At 43.5% G+C, this 13,405-nt stretch overlaps 1 protein-coding gene across 2 annotated transcripts in view; it reads left to right on the top strand.

The window, feature by feature from the left end:
- Nucleotides 1–13,405, top strand: part of LOC126284187 (Krueppel-like factor 8) — a 1,008,191-nt gene that overhangs the window by 545,402 nt on the left and 449,384 nt on the right. For both annotated transcript variants that reach the window (XM_049982934.1, XM_049982933.1), the window contains exon 2: nt 7,652–7,735. In XM_049982934.1, the coding sequence (XP_049838891.1) occupies nt 7,652–7,735 (84 nt within the window). The remainder of the gene's footprint in view (nt 1–7,651; nt 7,736–13,405) is intronic.

Below are 13,405 nucleotides of genomic sequence, written 5' to 3'. Positions count from 1 at the left end.
CAACTTCTGCTGCTTATTGTATTATGGGATGAGTACGTTCGAGATTTGTTACTTACATATGTAAAGTTAAAAAATATTACGTTCCCTTCAATATTTCCGTCGGTTGTTCAATGTAATGTGAGAAGAGTTAGTGTAGCCCCTTCTCTGAACCAGGATTGAAGTTTGCCGTCGTTGGTATGTAAAGCCAACTTCCTTGCCGCAGTGGTAATACCAGTTCACGTCAGTTGACCGATGTTAAGATTAAATATCTTTACAATTGATTCGATCGGGATTCTTATTTAAACCCAAAGAGCGCCAAGCATACTTCAGTGTAAGAGTTAGAGGGATTAACATTTACTTGGCAGCGAAGAAAAAAGTTCATGTTCACCGTTACATTATATGAGTTATTCGTGGTGGTAAACGACGTTTAACAGCTGTCGTTGGATGATTGCCGGCCATGAGCAGGTATGATAAAGAAGTAACATGCAGGTTGGTGGCGTCCTCTATGTTGCGGGGCCTTGTGGGTGTCTGTACTACTTCTCTGGAAGGCCGGCACGTTGCTTTGCGACGGTAGATCACGTACGGAGAGCAGCGGGCGTCGAAAAAGCAGAGGAACGAAAAAGACGCAGAATCTTAATTAAATGTAAACAGTCGGTTTCATTAGCGCCATAATAAGCGGCGATACATCAAACCGCGGTGCCGCCGCCGGGCAGCGCTTCCTAATGAGAAAGTTAATCAAGGGGATTCGAAGCAGGTCGCCTCGAGCCTGGAGCCGCCGCTCTGTTTGATATCGGCCCGTAATTAGAGGTTGCGGGCTCGCACCGCTGATGAAGACAGAATGCGCTGGCCGATGCCGAGGGCTGCGGCGGCTCTGCGAACAGCGCCGGCAGCCCTCGGCGACAGCCGGCAGCTGCTCGACGTCTCGCGACGGGGGTGAGAGAGAGGAGGCCGTTTCACAACCGGCGGCTGAGTTAGCTGAAACACGTGACATACAACACGGCGAACTGAACAGCACAAATTCCACTGAGCTTATCCGTCTTGACCCAGTGAAATTCCAAACTTTTTTTCCACTTCGAAATTATAGTTACGTACTTCGACTGGGGATAGTACTACGTTAAAATGTTTCGTTAATACTATTTCATCTTCAGCTGCCTCTCGGGGTTCCGTTCCTCAGTCGGTAAAAACGGAACACATACAGGATCACTTTGGTGTTCGTCTGTTTGTGTGTTTGTTCGACTGCTAAGACCGAATTTTCTCAGGAATGAGTGTAGGGTATGAAGCTGATATTTGTGTCAGATATTGGGATCTCCAGTCACTTCGCGCTGTAAAAAGTGCAATCAAAAGATGCGGCCTTCTGTTAAGACCCCATTTTCTCAGTAATGAATAGAGGTATAAAATTGAAATTTATGCCAAATACAAAGGCCACAGGTCCCTGCGCGGTGTAAATAATTTAAGCTTGTAAGTCAGTGCAATCAATAAATACGTGCATTTATGTCAAATATTTACTGCAAACTCACCAATCACGACCTATGGACGGCCCATCTACAGTGGGCGAAATAAAAAGACAGGTACCTTACTTAAAAATCAGTAAAAATGTCTAGTAAACATCGGCTCTAAAATGCTTACCTTGACAGGTATGAGCACTTGTTCATCGTCAATACTATGAAACAGATCTCTTCTACAGCAAGGTCTTTGCTTCTTATCTCTTGGAAGCAGAAAATATTGACCAAAACAAAAAAGTCTACTAAACATGGGGGGTCTAAAATGCATACTTTAAGAGCTATAAGCACTTGGTCATTTTGTCTAGCCCGGAACACATCGCTTCTTCCGAACAAGTGCTCATAACTCTTTAAGGTACACATTTTACAGCCCTTGTTCACTACACATTTTTTCCTTGTTTTGGTCCGTAATACTAGTCGAGACCTAGGATGAAGCCAAAGAACAGACCCTCGAACTAGAAAAAGAAGCCAAAAAAATAGGTCCCAAAATCTCCTTTGAAAAGACCAGGATACTGACAAAAAAAACCCACCGAAACATGCTGAAGTGGGAGAACAAAAAATGGGTATCGACAAAGAATTCAAATATCTTGAAAAATGAATCAGCTGGAATGCCCTCGAGAAGAAAAAGCAGTGGAATCTAGAAGCAGTAAAGTTGAGCTGGCCTACCAACTCACCAAAAACATGTATAACAAAAAGTCCCTCTCATGGAAAGCAAAAATAAGACAGTTATCACACTGTAAACCCTGTATGCAGCAGAAACATTGCCCAATAGCAACCACGGCCTGTTTAAAGGATTCTTCGTTTCAGATGCCCCAACAACAAAATAATTCACATAAAAGATGAAATCCTTTACGATACTACCGAAAAATTCTGACAGAATGAGGAAAAGAACTGATTTTTGTGGACACATCCTGAGAATTAACCCAAACAGATTTTTTAAAAAAATTGATTGCCTCCGCAACAAAAAGCCAACCAAACTGGTTTAAGGAAACGAATAAGGACTGCCGAGAACTCCCAAGTCACAGAAAATATGCTCATAGATAAAACTGAAAAGAAAAAAAAAGACAAGAACGAGATTCCAAGTCAAAATGAAAGAGCCAAACGAAGAACCTAAATCTTGTCAAAAGAAAGGAAATCGAGACTAGAACGAATAAAACAGTATTGGGCTAACATGAAGGAACAGAACATTAAAAATTGATTGATACTACGTAACCCATAGTAGGGTGAAACGAAAGAAAAAGAAGAAATGCAAAAGCAGCCACTTCATTCGCTTTTTCGCGTATGGTTTTGCATGAGAAACACAAGACACATGCATTAAATTGCTGTGGTTTACGTTTGTACCGTCTTCATTCGGATCCAGCTCCTCATTACCAAAACATCCCTGTATGTGGGGATATTTTCAACAAGCGTTTCTCCTCCTCCAGGCTAATTAGTGGAGTTTTCAAACAACACTGACATTAATAGGTACGTTATAAAAGTAAATTAGGGCCAGATTTTACCGCGCGTGCATGAATGTCTGATATATGTACTACTGGGAAAAATCCGTATCTCGTCCATTAATCAACATTTTCTGACATATTAGCTCCAGTTATCGGCGAAACGTGTGCGGGCCGTTGCGCGGCGAGTTTCTGTAATGAGGTTAATTTTTATTGCGTTTTAATTAACCATCACCTTAATGGAATTAAGTATATTTATTTTATGTCCGATACTGCTAATTCGTAATTAGCGGCTGGGTGGCGATCGGACGTCGCGTCCGCGGCCGCATTCGTTTCGTGTTGAGGCCTGTGTGTGTGCGCGCGCGCGCCGTGCGGACGTCGTAATTACCGCAGTGCGCCACGCCACGGCACGCCATGCCGCTGCACGCGTGCCGGCCGCGTCGCTGCCAGCGCCCGAACTGGTTCGACTAATTCCTCCGAATCGCGTCATTTATTTTGCTCCCGCCGAGCTATATATCTCCTCAGGCAACGTCGGCCGTTAGAAAAATTGAGCGTGCATTATTTTGACATCAGCGTTTCAGAGGAGATTGTAGCCGTTCATCACAACACTTAACATTCGAAAGTTTCGGTCTGAATTACGCTGCCACCGCATGTTTCCACAACGCTTTTGTGACCTAATGGCAGGTGAATAGACACCCGTACGTGAGAAAATTGCTGATCGCCGTTTGATTGGCCCGTTTATCATACTGCTATGTCTGTAAGTTTGTTCACTGGGGACATGTGCGGGTTAAAAAAAAAACTGCAGTCGTCTTTTTTTTTAAAAAAAAAACCTTACACCACCTATAATTAATCTTCCGATCAACGCTGCTCCCAACAGTAGGCAATACTGCAGATACTGCTATGCCTCCTTACTTACGTGTGAGCTATGAACTCATTTCAGGGGGACGTCGATTCAATCGCGCGTCCGGCCATCCTGATTTAGGTTTTCCGTGATTTCCCTAAAATCGCTCCAGGCAAATGTCGGGATGGTTCCTTACAAAGGGCACGGCCGACTTCTTTCCCCGTCCTTCCCTAACCCGATGAGACCGATGACCTCGCTGTCTGGTCTCCTTCCCCAAAACAAACCAACCAACCAACCAACCAACTCATTTCAGGGAACTTGTTTGGGTGATGTTCAGGCATTTCCTCTGATTTCCTAATTTTAACACATGCATACATGGTCGGGAATGTAGAAGAAGTATTACACTTTCCATTTCCCCTGTACGGCAGCCAGGGCGCAGGCCATTAACTTCTCGGCATGTGGAGCTCTCTCAGTGAACCAGACAAATAGTTAGGTTTTTCTGGCTAATGTTCTTGATTTATCTCATACCTACAATTTCCATGTGATTACTGCGATGTAATTTACTTTGGAAATTTGTGGTACACACACACACACACACACACACACACACACACACACACACACACACGTCCAAGGGAGGACTCGGACCGCGTGGCTTATATATTTTCACTAAGCAATAAGACATTACACCGAAAAAGTTAAATTTGCAGCAATGCATACGATGTGAGAAGCTGTAGTTCTACATCCTCTTGTATCAACACTGAAATAAAATATGCATTTACAATGCAGTCTCCGTTAATATTAGTACGTCAACTGCTTGGCGTCCATAGGCTCTGCAAACGAACAAGGCAGTGATGCCAATGATTTAGTTTACTGTTGCAGAATTACGCAATTCAGACAAATCAGCTAGTAACAAACAGCCCACTGAACAGTTTTCATTCTGAAAAAAAAAAAAAAAAAAAAAAAAACTGTTCAGTAAGAGTTCCATTACGCTTGTTGACAAAATCTCTTGCCTCCAAACTCACAAATGTATTTCCAATCTTCTGTGACGGATAAAGCCCTCGCCATAAAGTTATTGTTCTCTTAATATTTTTAAAATTCAAATAAGTAGTAGTAAAGTCTAATTCGGCGCCACTCCCGAAGGGCATAAATGTAACTTGATTCAGGGTCATTGCTAGGTGTTTTGCTGCCCTGTGCGAGACTTGAAAAATAAAGCCCTCTCTTTTTTACTACTATGGATTTATATTCTTCCGATATACTGCCCCCCTTCCCCCACTCCACACCACCAATATGCAGATTTCACAAGTAACTGTTTTCTGCGCGTTTGCTAAGGTCTTTCGCTGTTTGAATTGAAATTAATTTTTTTCCGTCCTTTGTTGCCCCTATTATTTTGCCGTCGTAGGTGGCCGCGTAGTCTTGCCTAATGGTAGAAACGACCCTGACTTCTTTCAGACTATGTTTACTTTTGATACGTGTTACCCACGAGCTTCGGTTGTTATGTTTACGCGTCATTCATATGTGTGGGGTCAACCAGATGCTGTTTTTCTATAGCAAATCACAATGCTTTTTAAGCTTCACATAATCAAGAACAACAATTACACATCGGTATGTTGGATTTTAGGAAAATGTTGTAAGCGTGTGCTAATATGCTCGAGTGATCGACAGTGATGATGTTTTAAACGTATTGTGACTTACTGATTAATGACCCGTGGCATGAAATTGTTATCTGTTACTGTTTTGCACAGCAAAGAAAAAGTAAGACGATACGTTTTACTTCTTCATCTTCATGGAAAGACCATGGAGGAAAAACGAAGCGCATAGCTCTCCTTGTAAAATGGCGGCGTTACAGTTCCTTTAGAGACTTGCTGAAGGACGCCTCGTTAAATAATACGCGCGGAACATGTTAATCACAGAGAGCGGCGTGCTGTGGATCGCCCCGGCGTCTCATTATCGTCGACCGTAACGGACAACGCTTATATACGCATGTAGTCTAAGAGACCAGACACCCAACTGCAGTTCTTAAGGACTTGTTTCTCGTCTGTGCAGCACTCCTCCTATGTTTTTGTTGTTTGACATGCGACATATAACTACCTCGATTTACTTTTTCTTCGAGATCTGAAAAAAAAGGCAGCTGATTATTGCAGGCGACATTAACACTTGCGCTGAGCTGCAATAAGCCGACTACACGTGAAGGGTATTACCATTACTTAGTGTAATGCTTTTCATTTCGCATAAGGCCGTTCTCAAGAAAACAAAATAAGTGATTAAATACATAATACCGGTGCGACAATCTTACTAAAAATGAAGGGGCAACATTTACTAGTTTAAAATCGCCTTTGACAATGGCTGTTTTGAACTGCAAGTTGCGTGTATATGTTCTCTCACGTTTTTAAATTTGCATAATAGATCTTGATATAGTGAAACTGCGATTTGACCCCTTATGGACATTTTGAATGAAATGCGATGCGCCGGCCGCTGTGGTCGACCGGTTCTAGGCGTTTCAGTCTGGAACCACGCTGCTGCTACGGTCGCAGGTCCGAATCCTGCCTCGGGCATGGATGTGTGTGGTGTCCTTAGGTTAGTTAGGTTTAAGTAGTTCTACGTTCTAGGGGACTTATGACCTCAGTTGTTACGTCCCATAGTGCTTAGAGCCATTTGAACCATTTTTTGAACGCGATGCGCCTTTTTGCATTTTAGGACCGATGCGCCTTTCAAAAATGGTTCAAATGGCTCTGAGCACTATGGGACTTAACATCTAAGGTCATCAGTCCCCTAGAACGTATAACTACTTAAACCTAAATAACCTAAGGACATCACACACATACATGCCCTAGGCAGGAATTCGAACCTGCAACCGTAGCGGTCTCTCGGTTCCAGACTGAAGCGCCTAGAACCGCTCGACCACATCGGCCGGCCGATGCGTCTTAACATGCTTACAACGCGACCTTTGGGCGTATTTGAAAAGAAAGGACCAACGCCTCTCACCTAGCAAAATTTTTTGTTTAGTTTTACTCCTCGCAGCCACAGATGTCAGAATGAAACAGTAAATAATACTGATGTACTTCGTTTTTTTTTTTTTTTTCACACTGTGTTTGGTACTAACATTCTTGGTTCATAGAAATGTAACAAACTTATTGAATATTCTGATTTTTCTACTGTTGCCTCGTAAACACACGATTTTGACGGTATGTAACATCATCCAGGGCTAGTGCTATCCAACGCAGCTGAATGTTGCTGTAAACATGTTGGCGTTCAGAGTTGGCTACACACTAAATGAAGATCTTTTGTCTTTTTGTAAAACCAGAAAATAGCTTTCGAACTCACTATCTTACGTGTAGCATGATAGCTTGGCGTTACGTTACTGTCTCTTTTATTAACCTTATCGAGACTGGTGTCCTCTGAAGATATTAGAAAATGTTTGCGTATTGGTAATGTTTGGACTTGCAGGAGCACGCACGGCGCGTTTAACTGAGAAACGTTTGTGCGTATACCCCAACAGGCCCGTTCCCTTGTTTGTTGTGCGCGCGCACACACACACACACACACACACACACACACACACACACACACATTCTTTATCCGATGGGACGCAGTCTCGCTTAAGATCTCAGTTTTGTAGCACAGTGGGATGACCTGGTTAATATGAGAACTTTGTGGAGTGACGTTAAAATAAATTTTCTTATTTAACTTCTGCTGTTGTGTGAATCAGCTGCATTGCAACAGCGGACTTATTAGGCTGAGCTGCAGAAAATCGAGTTTTACCTTTATCTTGACTGTGCCTTTTCGTCATTTTCTTCTCCTTTTTTTTAAAAAAAAAGAAAAATGAAAAGATAAAAGTACAGTTCGGATGTATTATGGTGAAGCTGCTAACGACATTTCCGTTTTTCTTGTTTCAGGATGAGAGCGAGTCCCAGGCGAAGAGGTGGCTGCCTAGTGCGCCCCGACCTCCGTCCAGCCCGATGCACCCCACTTCCAGAGAGGTAAGTCCCAGCTGGCGCGCCGCTCTTCTACTGGCCCTGCTAGACAAGTCCATACATGTGTGCATAAAGTGTGTCCAGTGGTAGCCATGGGTTCCAGTTCAGTGAAATTTGTCGCACGTGCCTCGAACGCTAATTTTGCCAACATATGAAACCTAATTTCGTTTTGTTCCATAGTTGCTTGACACTGTCGACATCGTTATGAGAGTAGCTAACACAGCGAAGGCCTACACTAACCATCAGAAATGCATCAGCGATGCAATTGCTATAGCTATGAATGGAGAATCATTTGACAGATTCTCTTTGTGAAGAGAAAATTTATTACCCTTTCCAGGAAGACGACACACTATCTGAAGGACTGATAAAGGACTGAGTCACGTAAGAGGCGTTATGGTTTCATGAAATGCCTTTAGGAACATTGCTATATTCTGCAGTCTGCCGGGGCTGTGGCTCTGCAATTTTCAAATGGAGTGATGCCTAAGAATTTACGCGAGAAGTTCGTGATGACGTTTGAAGTCCGAAAATATATCATGTCTTGTTGCTTTGCTGTAATAACAAACCATAAAGCAAATAAAAGTTACCTTTTTAGGGGAGATACTAAACCGGATTTCGAACGAATTCTAAAGGCATCGTGTCGTACTGGATTAAGCCTGTGCTTATAAAAGTATTTCACGCTGAGCGGAAAGGCACTTTTATTAAGGAAGTGAGCCTTTATTCGGGAAGATAGTATTTTAGTACCAATCATCTATTTCACTTCTGCATGTCTGTAGTCTGAGCGAGCCCTTTACTTTATCGTGATGATCATTTCTCCCTGTGTAGGTGGGTGCCAACAGAACTGGTTCAACATACTGAGGTCCGGTTCTAATCTCTTAACGTCCCGTTCGTTGTCGAGAATGGCTGAACGTTAATAACACCAAGAAGCCCTCGACTTTCATATATGAAGTCGAGATTCAGGTTCTTTCTTGATCTGCGTCGGAAGCTTAAATTTGACTAAGATTACGATTTATGACGTCTAATGTTTTAGAACGGAACGAGACATACATTAAGATTTAACGATAGTTAGACCAGTTATCCTCCCTTCCGTAAATGGATCTTATCGGATTTTATAGCACATTTGAAAAAAGATCGCCGGCCGTTGTGGTCGAGCAGTTCTAGGCGCTTCAGTCTGGAACTGCGCGACCACCACGGTCGCAGGTTCGAATCCTGCCTCGGACATAGATGTGTGTGATGTCCTTAGGTTAGATAGATTTAAGTAGTTCTAAGTTCTAGGGGACTGATGACCTCAGATGTTAAGTCCCATAGTGCTCAGAGCCATTTGAACCACTTGAAAAAAAGTCCCGCTTATAGAGAAGTCACAAGGAAAAAGGAATGAAACTTCCTGCCACATTATAGAAGTTCTAATTATTAACCAATTTTGTTGGCACCCACCTACATTGGGAGAAATGATCATCACGATAAAATAAGAAAAATCACGGTCGCACAGAAAAATTTAAGTGCCCGTTTTTCCTGCGCGCCGTTCGAGAGTGGAACGGTAGAGAGACAACTTGAAGGTCGTTCATTGAACCCTCTGCCAGGCATTTTGTTGTGGATAGCAGAGTAATCACGTGGATGTAGAATTTCTCTCTCTCTCTCTCTCTCTCTCTCTCTCTCTCTCTCTCTGTCTGTCTGTCTGTCTGCCGCGCGGGACTAGCCGAGCGGTCTAGGGGGGCTGGAGTAATGGACTGTGCGGCTGGTCCCAGCGGAGGTTCGAGTCCTCTTTCGGGCATGGGCGTGTGTGTGTTTCTCCTTAGGATAATTTAGGTGAAGTAGTGTGTAAGCTTAGGGACTGATGACCTCAGCAGTTAAGTCCCATAAGATTTCTCACACATTTAAATCTGTCTGTCTGTCTGTCTCTCTCCAATATTTCAGAAAGGGGATTTAAGAAGGTCTTTAAGTACAGTTATTTTATTAGTTGTATTCCACATTTGGACCTACTGCCATGCATCGCTATATCGAATTTGGGAACGGAAACATAACAGTTCCACTTGATGACTGTCAGTTACGGTAGAAGGAGACATAATTTCCAAATGTTCAAATGAGTTTGTATTCCTAAGGGACCAAACTGCTGAGACTTCCACACTACTTTAACTTATGGTAAGAACAACACACACACACACACGCACGATGGTTGGACTCGAACCTCCAGCGGGAGGGGCCACGCAGTTTCTGACACGGCGCCTCAAACCGCGCGGCCATTCAACGCGGAAATAATTTCAACTAGAGTAGAATTAAAAAATAATGGACCTCCAGTAGCCTCCAGACGAAGCTGTTCAGCTGATCGAAAGAGAGAAAAATTACAAAGTTGTTTTCCTGTATTTTCACCTTACGTGGATAACCAACCGTCAAAGATTCAATATTGTGACGCAAGAAGTAACTTACACAGAAACGGCCTAACAATTATAAGCAAACGAACGTATTACTTACAATTCAATTGTGAATGTATTAGAGTTAAATTGCATACTTCAATGGAAACAAAACTTGCCTGAATACAGAGTAGTCAGCTTTTGCTCATTTCAGGGCAAGCTCTCGCTTTTTCTAGTGTTTAGTGTCATTTAAGAAGTAGTGTGGTCGTTTCATGCATATGTAACACGTCCTATTTGGCCCACAGCGACAAGTGCCAGATGAACTTAACTTCTCTTACGTGGCGCCACGACACGCCAGATGATTTTCGCGCGCCTGCCACACGCATTAGCGGCGGCCGGCGTCTAATCTCGTGTGATGCCGCAGTCGGAGCTGCGACCGCGGCCGCGCTTCGCGGCTCTTTTTTGCCGGATGCTGATGCGGACGCAGAGGCTGCCGCGTGTTGACACCCCGGCGTCCGTAATTTGCCTAATGGCCGTGTTTTTCCGCGGCCCTTACTCGAGCACCCTCCGCGTCGCGTCGCCGGAGCCGTAATTGCCAGATTACCTTCTTACGAGGCGGCAAGAGCCGCCGGAATAACACCGGCCAACGGCGCGTCTGTCTCGAGGCGACGAGACACCACGCAACCTCTGCCGCGTCCCCGGGGCCAGGCTCCACGCAACGCTGCGCAGTCGTAACCTCGCCTGGGGATGGCGGTTGTCGCTGAAACGACTGGTTTTCGGTTACGTTGATTCGTCTCCAGTTTAACCTGACTTAAAACCGCGCAAAAGATCCTGTTTCTCTAACAATCTGTTTACTGTTTTGTAGTGCCATTACCTCTCGTAATAAACACAGACTTCAAATGGCTCCAATGGCTCTGAGCACTATGGGACTTAACATCTGTGGTCATCAGTCCCCTAGAACTTAGAACTACTTAAACCTAACTAACCTAAGGACATCACAAACATCCATGCCCGAGGCAGTATTCGAACCTGCGGCCGTAGTAGTCGCGCGGTCCCGGACTGAGCGCCTAGAACCGCGAGACCACCGCGGCCGGCACACAGACTTCGAACAAAGGTCGAAAACTGCTAACGAAGGTGAAGGCGTACGAGAACACGGTCGATATGGGGCTGAGGCTGCAGCAGAAGGTTTCTTTGTCTCCAGCAATAATCGAAAAGTGAAGGAGACGTGCGCATCGACAACGAGGGCTAAAGGTCGCAAGTTGATGACTGCCCTGCATCGTCACTTTTGGATGGTATCTGTTTTTCATACAGAAACAACTAAAAAATTAAGATTAGTAACATTATAGTTGTATCAGCCAAATTAATCTTCCGCACCAAGGAACGTACTGTGTGTGTTTTCTCCTTATATGATTTCACAAGGTTGCTGTGCCTCCTCCTCTTTTCAGTCTTTTATAGCAAATGGAGATCACGGTACTTCATTGCTACCGTGCTTTGAAAAATACTTCCAAATTAGAAATGATATCATTCTGCGATACAACTGATGTCCGAGGATGACAGCGAGAAACTACCTGTAGAGCAGGTATTTGTAGGTCTTGCGCACGTATTGTACACGCGTACAGTGTAAGAGGTCACTCCCCGCCCGTAGAAACGGGTATACTGCCGCTCTCAGGAAACACCGAGTTACGACGTCGAAACGTGTTGACGCTGACCACCGGAAGTACTGTAGATTCCACGAGATCACAACGAATCGCCGAGAAAGTCTAAAGAATTATGTGGGTACTGAACGTTACTGACTTTACAATGCTGTATCGTTTCTTAGCTCATTTCTTTATTCCTGCTTCCTAACTGTTCTTTTATTGAACTAGCACCGTTCGCGTATCACAGTTTCTATAATAATCCAGTATTTCAAAGCAATAGGAATTTTACGAATAAACAATACCGGTCGTCATTTATTTTTTAAAAAAGTTTTATTTACAAAACCAAAATTTTAGCAATACAAATTTATGTCAGTTTTTATCCGGTTATTAATAAAAAAGAAGAAAACTGTTATAACCGAGACCAAAATCACCTGATATTTCCCATCCCTACTCCGTCCCTCGTACTGCCGGGGCAGCGAGTGTCCGCTGAAATTAGTTAGATCTCGTAAAACACGCGACATTGGTACGGCTCGCCGACAGTCACAGCACACGCTACCGTGAAAGCTGTCACGGGATCGTTGGACAACTGTCTTGTTTCCTATCTGACTGTTGCTGAGGCGTCCTTTCGTCCGTCCTCGGAGCTTCTGTGGTGTCAGCGAAGTCTCACTGGGGGCCATGGCAAGAATGCACGCATTCTCGGAGCTGATCGGCGTGTGGGACGAGTATTAATGCTTCGCAGATTTGCTTGGAGACTTTACTCCAGGACCGGAATATCCTCACGCCGTTGCTGCACAAGTTCGTCAGTCTAAATATGTGTCGCCAGCCTCGCTTCGACAAAGAGACCGGGTTAAACTTCTCACAGCTCCAAAGTCAATAATTAAAGATCCTGTATTTTCCTTTGAGTCATTTCTGGTTTTCTAGGCGAGTTCGCACTCGGTCAGTAAGCAGATACTTCTAATTAGGCTGAGCAACGAAGTACGTAGCTGGATGCGTAAGCAGCTGGAGGTACGAAAATAGCCTTTATGTCTGTACTTAGCATCTAATAAAGCATAAGCATGAACCATCCACCATGGATCAAGATATGAAATAATTACAACAGAAACCTCCTAACTTTACTGCAAAATTTGCCCATACAGAGAGAAAAGAACAAGATAGAACACTGCTAGACAACTGCCAAGGAACAGAGACATTGTTGAATAGGAATTATGTATAATATGGTTTTCTAAGCACAATAATAAAAATAATACAAACAGTAATACACATAATTTAAAAGCAGACATATAAATTTTTAATACAATCAATTGCGTCGTTGGTGCACAGGCTTCGCTTTAGCTAACACGTCGCGTCCTGTACATTTCTTTTCATATCATTGGTCGGATGTTCCGTAGCAATTGTTGGTTGTTCCTTAGCAAATGTCAGTTGTTCCTTAGCAGTTGTCAAGCAGTGTAATGAATGACGAAATTAAAGAAGTAAGAACTTATAGGCACTAAAATAACAATAAACCGAGCTGCTTATCCTTGCTAGACTAAACAGTGACCTATTTAGTTTCCCCTACTGTTGACAATATTTAAAAACAACGCATACGCATAACAAATAAAGGATTATCATACGACCGACAAACACACAGCAACAGTTGAAAATCCTATAAAAAGTAAACACGCACAACTAACACACGTTTTAAACAACAACGCAAT

This window comes from Schistocerca gregaria, chromosome 8 (assembly GCF_023897955.1).
Source record: "Schistocerca gregaria isolate iqSchGreg1 chromosome 8, iqSchGreg1.2, whole genome shotgun sequence".
NCBI lineage: Eukaryota > Metazoa > Arthropoda > Insecta > Orthoptera > Acrididae > Schistocerca > Schistocerca gregaria.
Note: the sequence above shows the minus strand (reverse complement) of the source record. Positions and strands in the feature narration are given on the sequence as shown.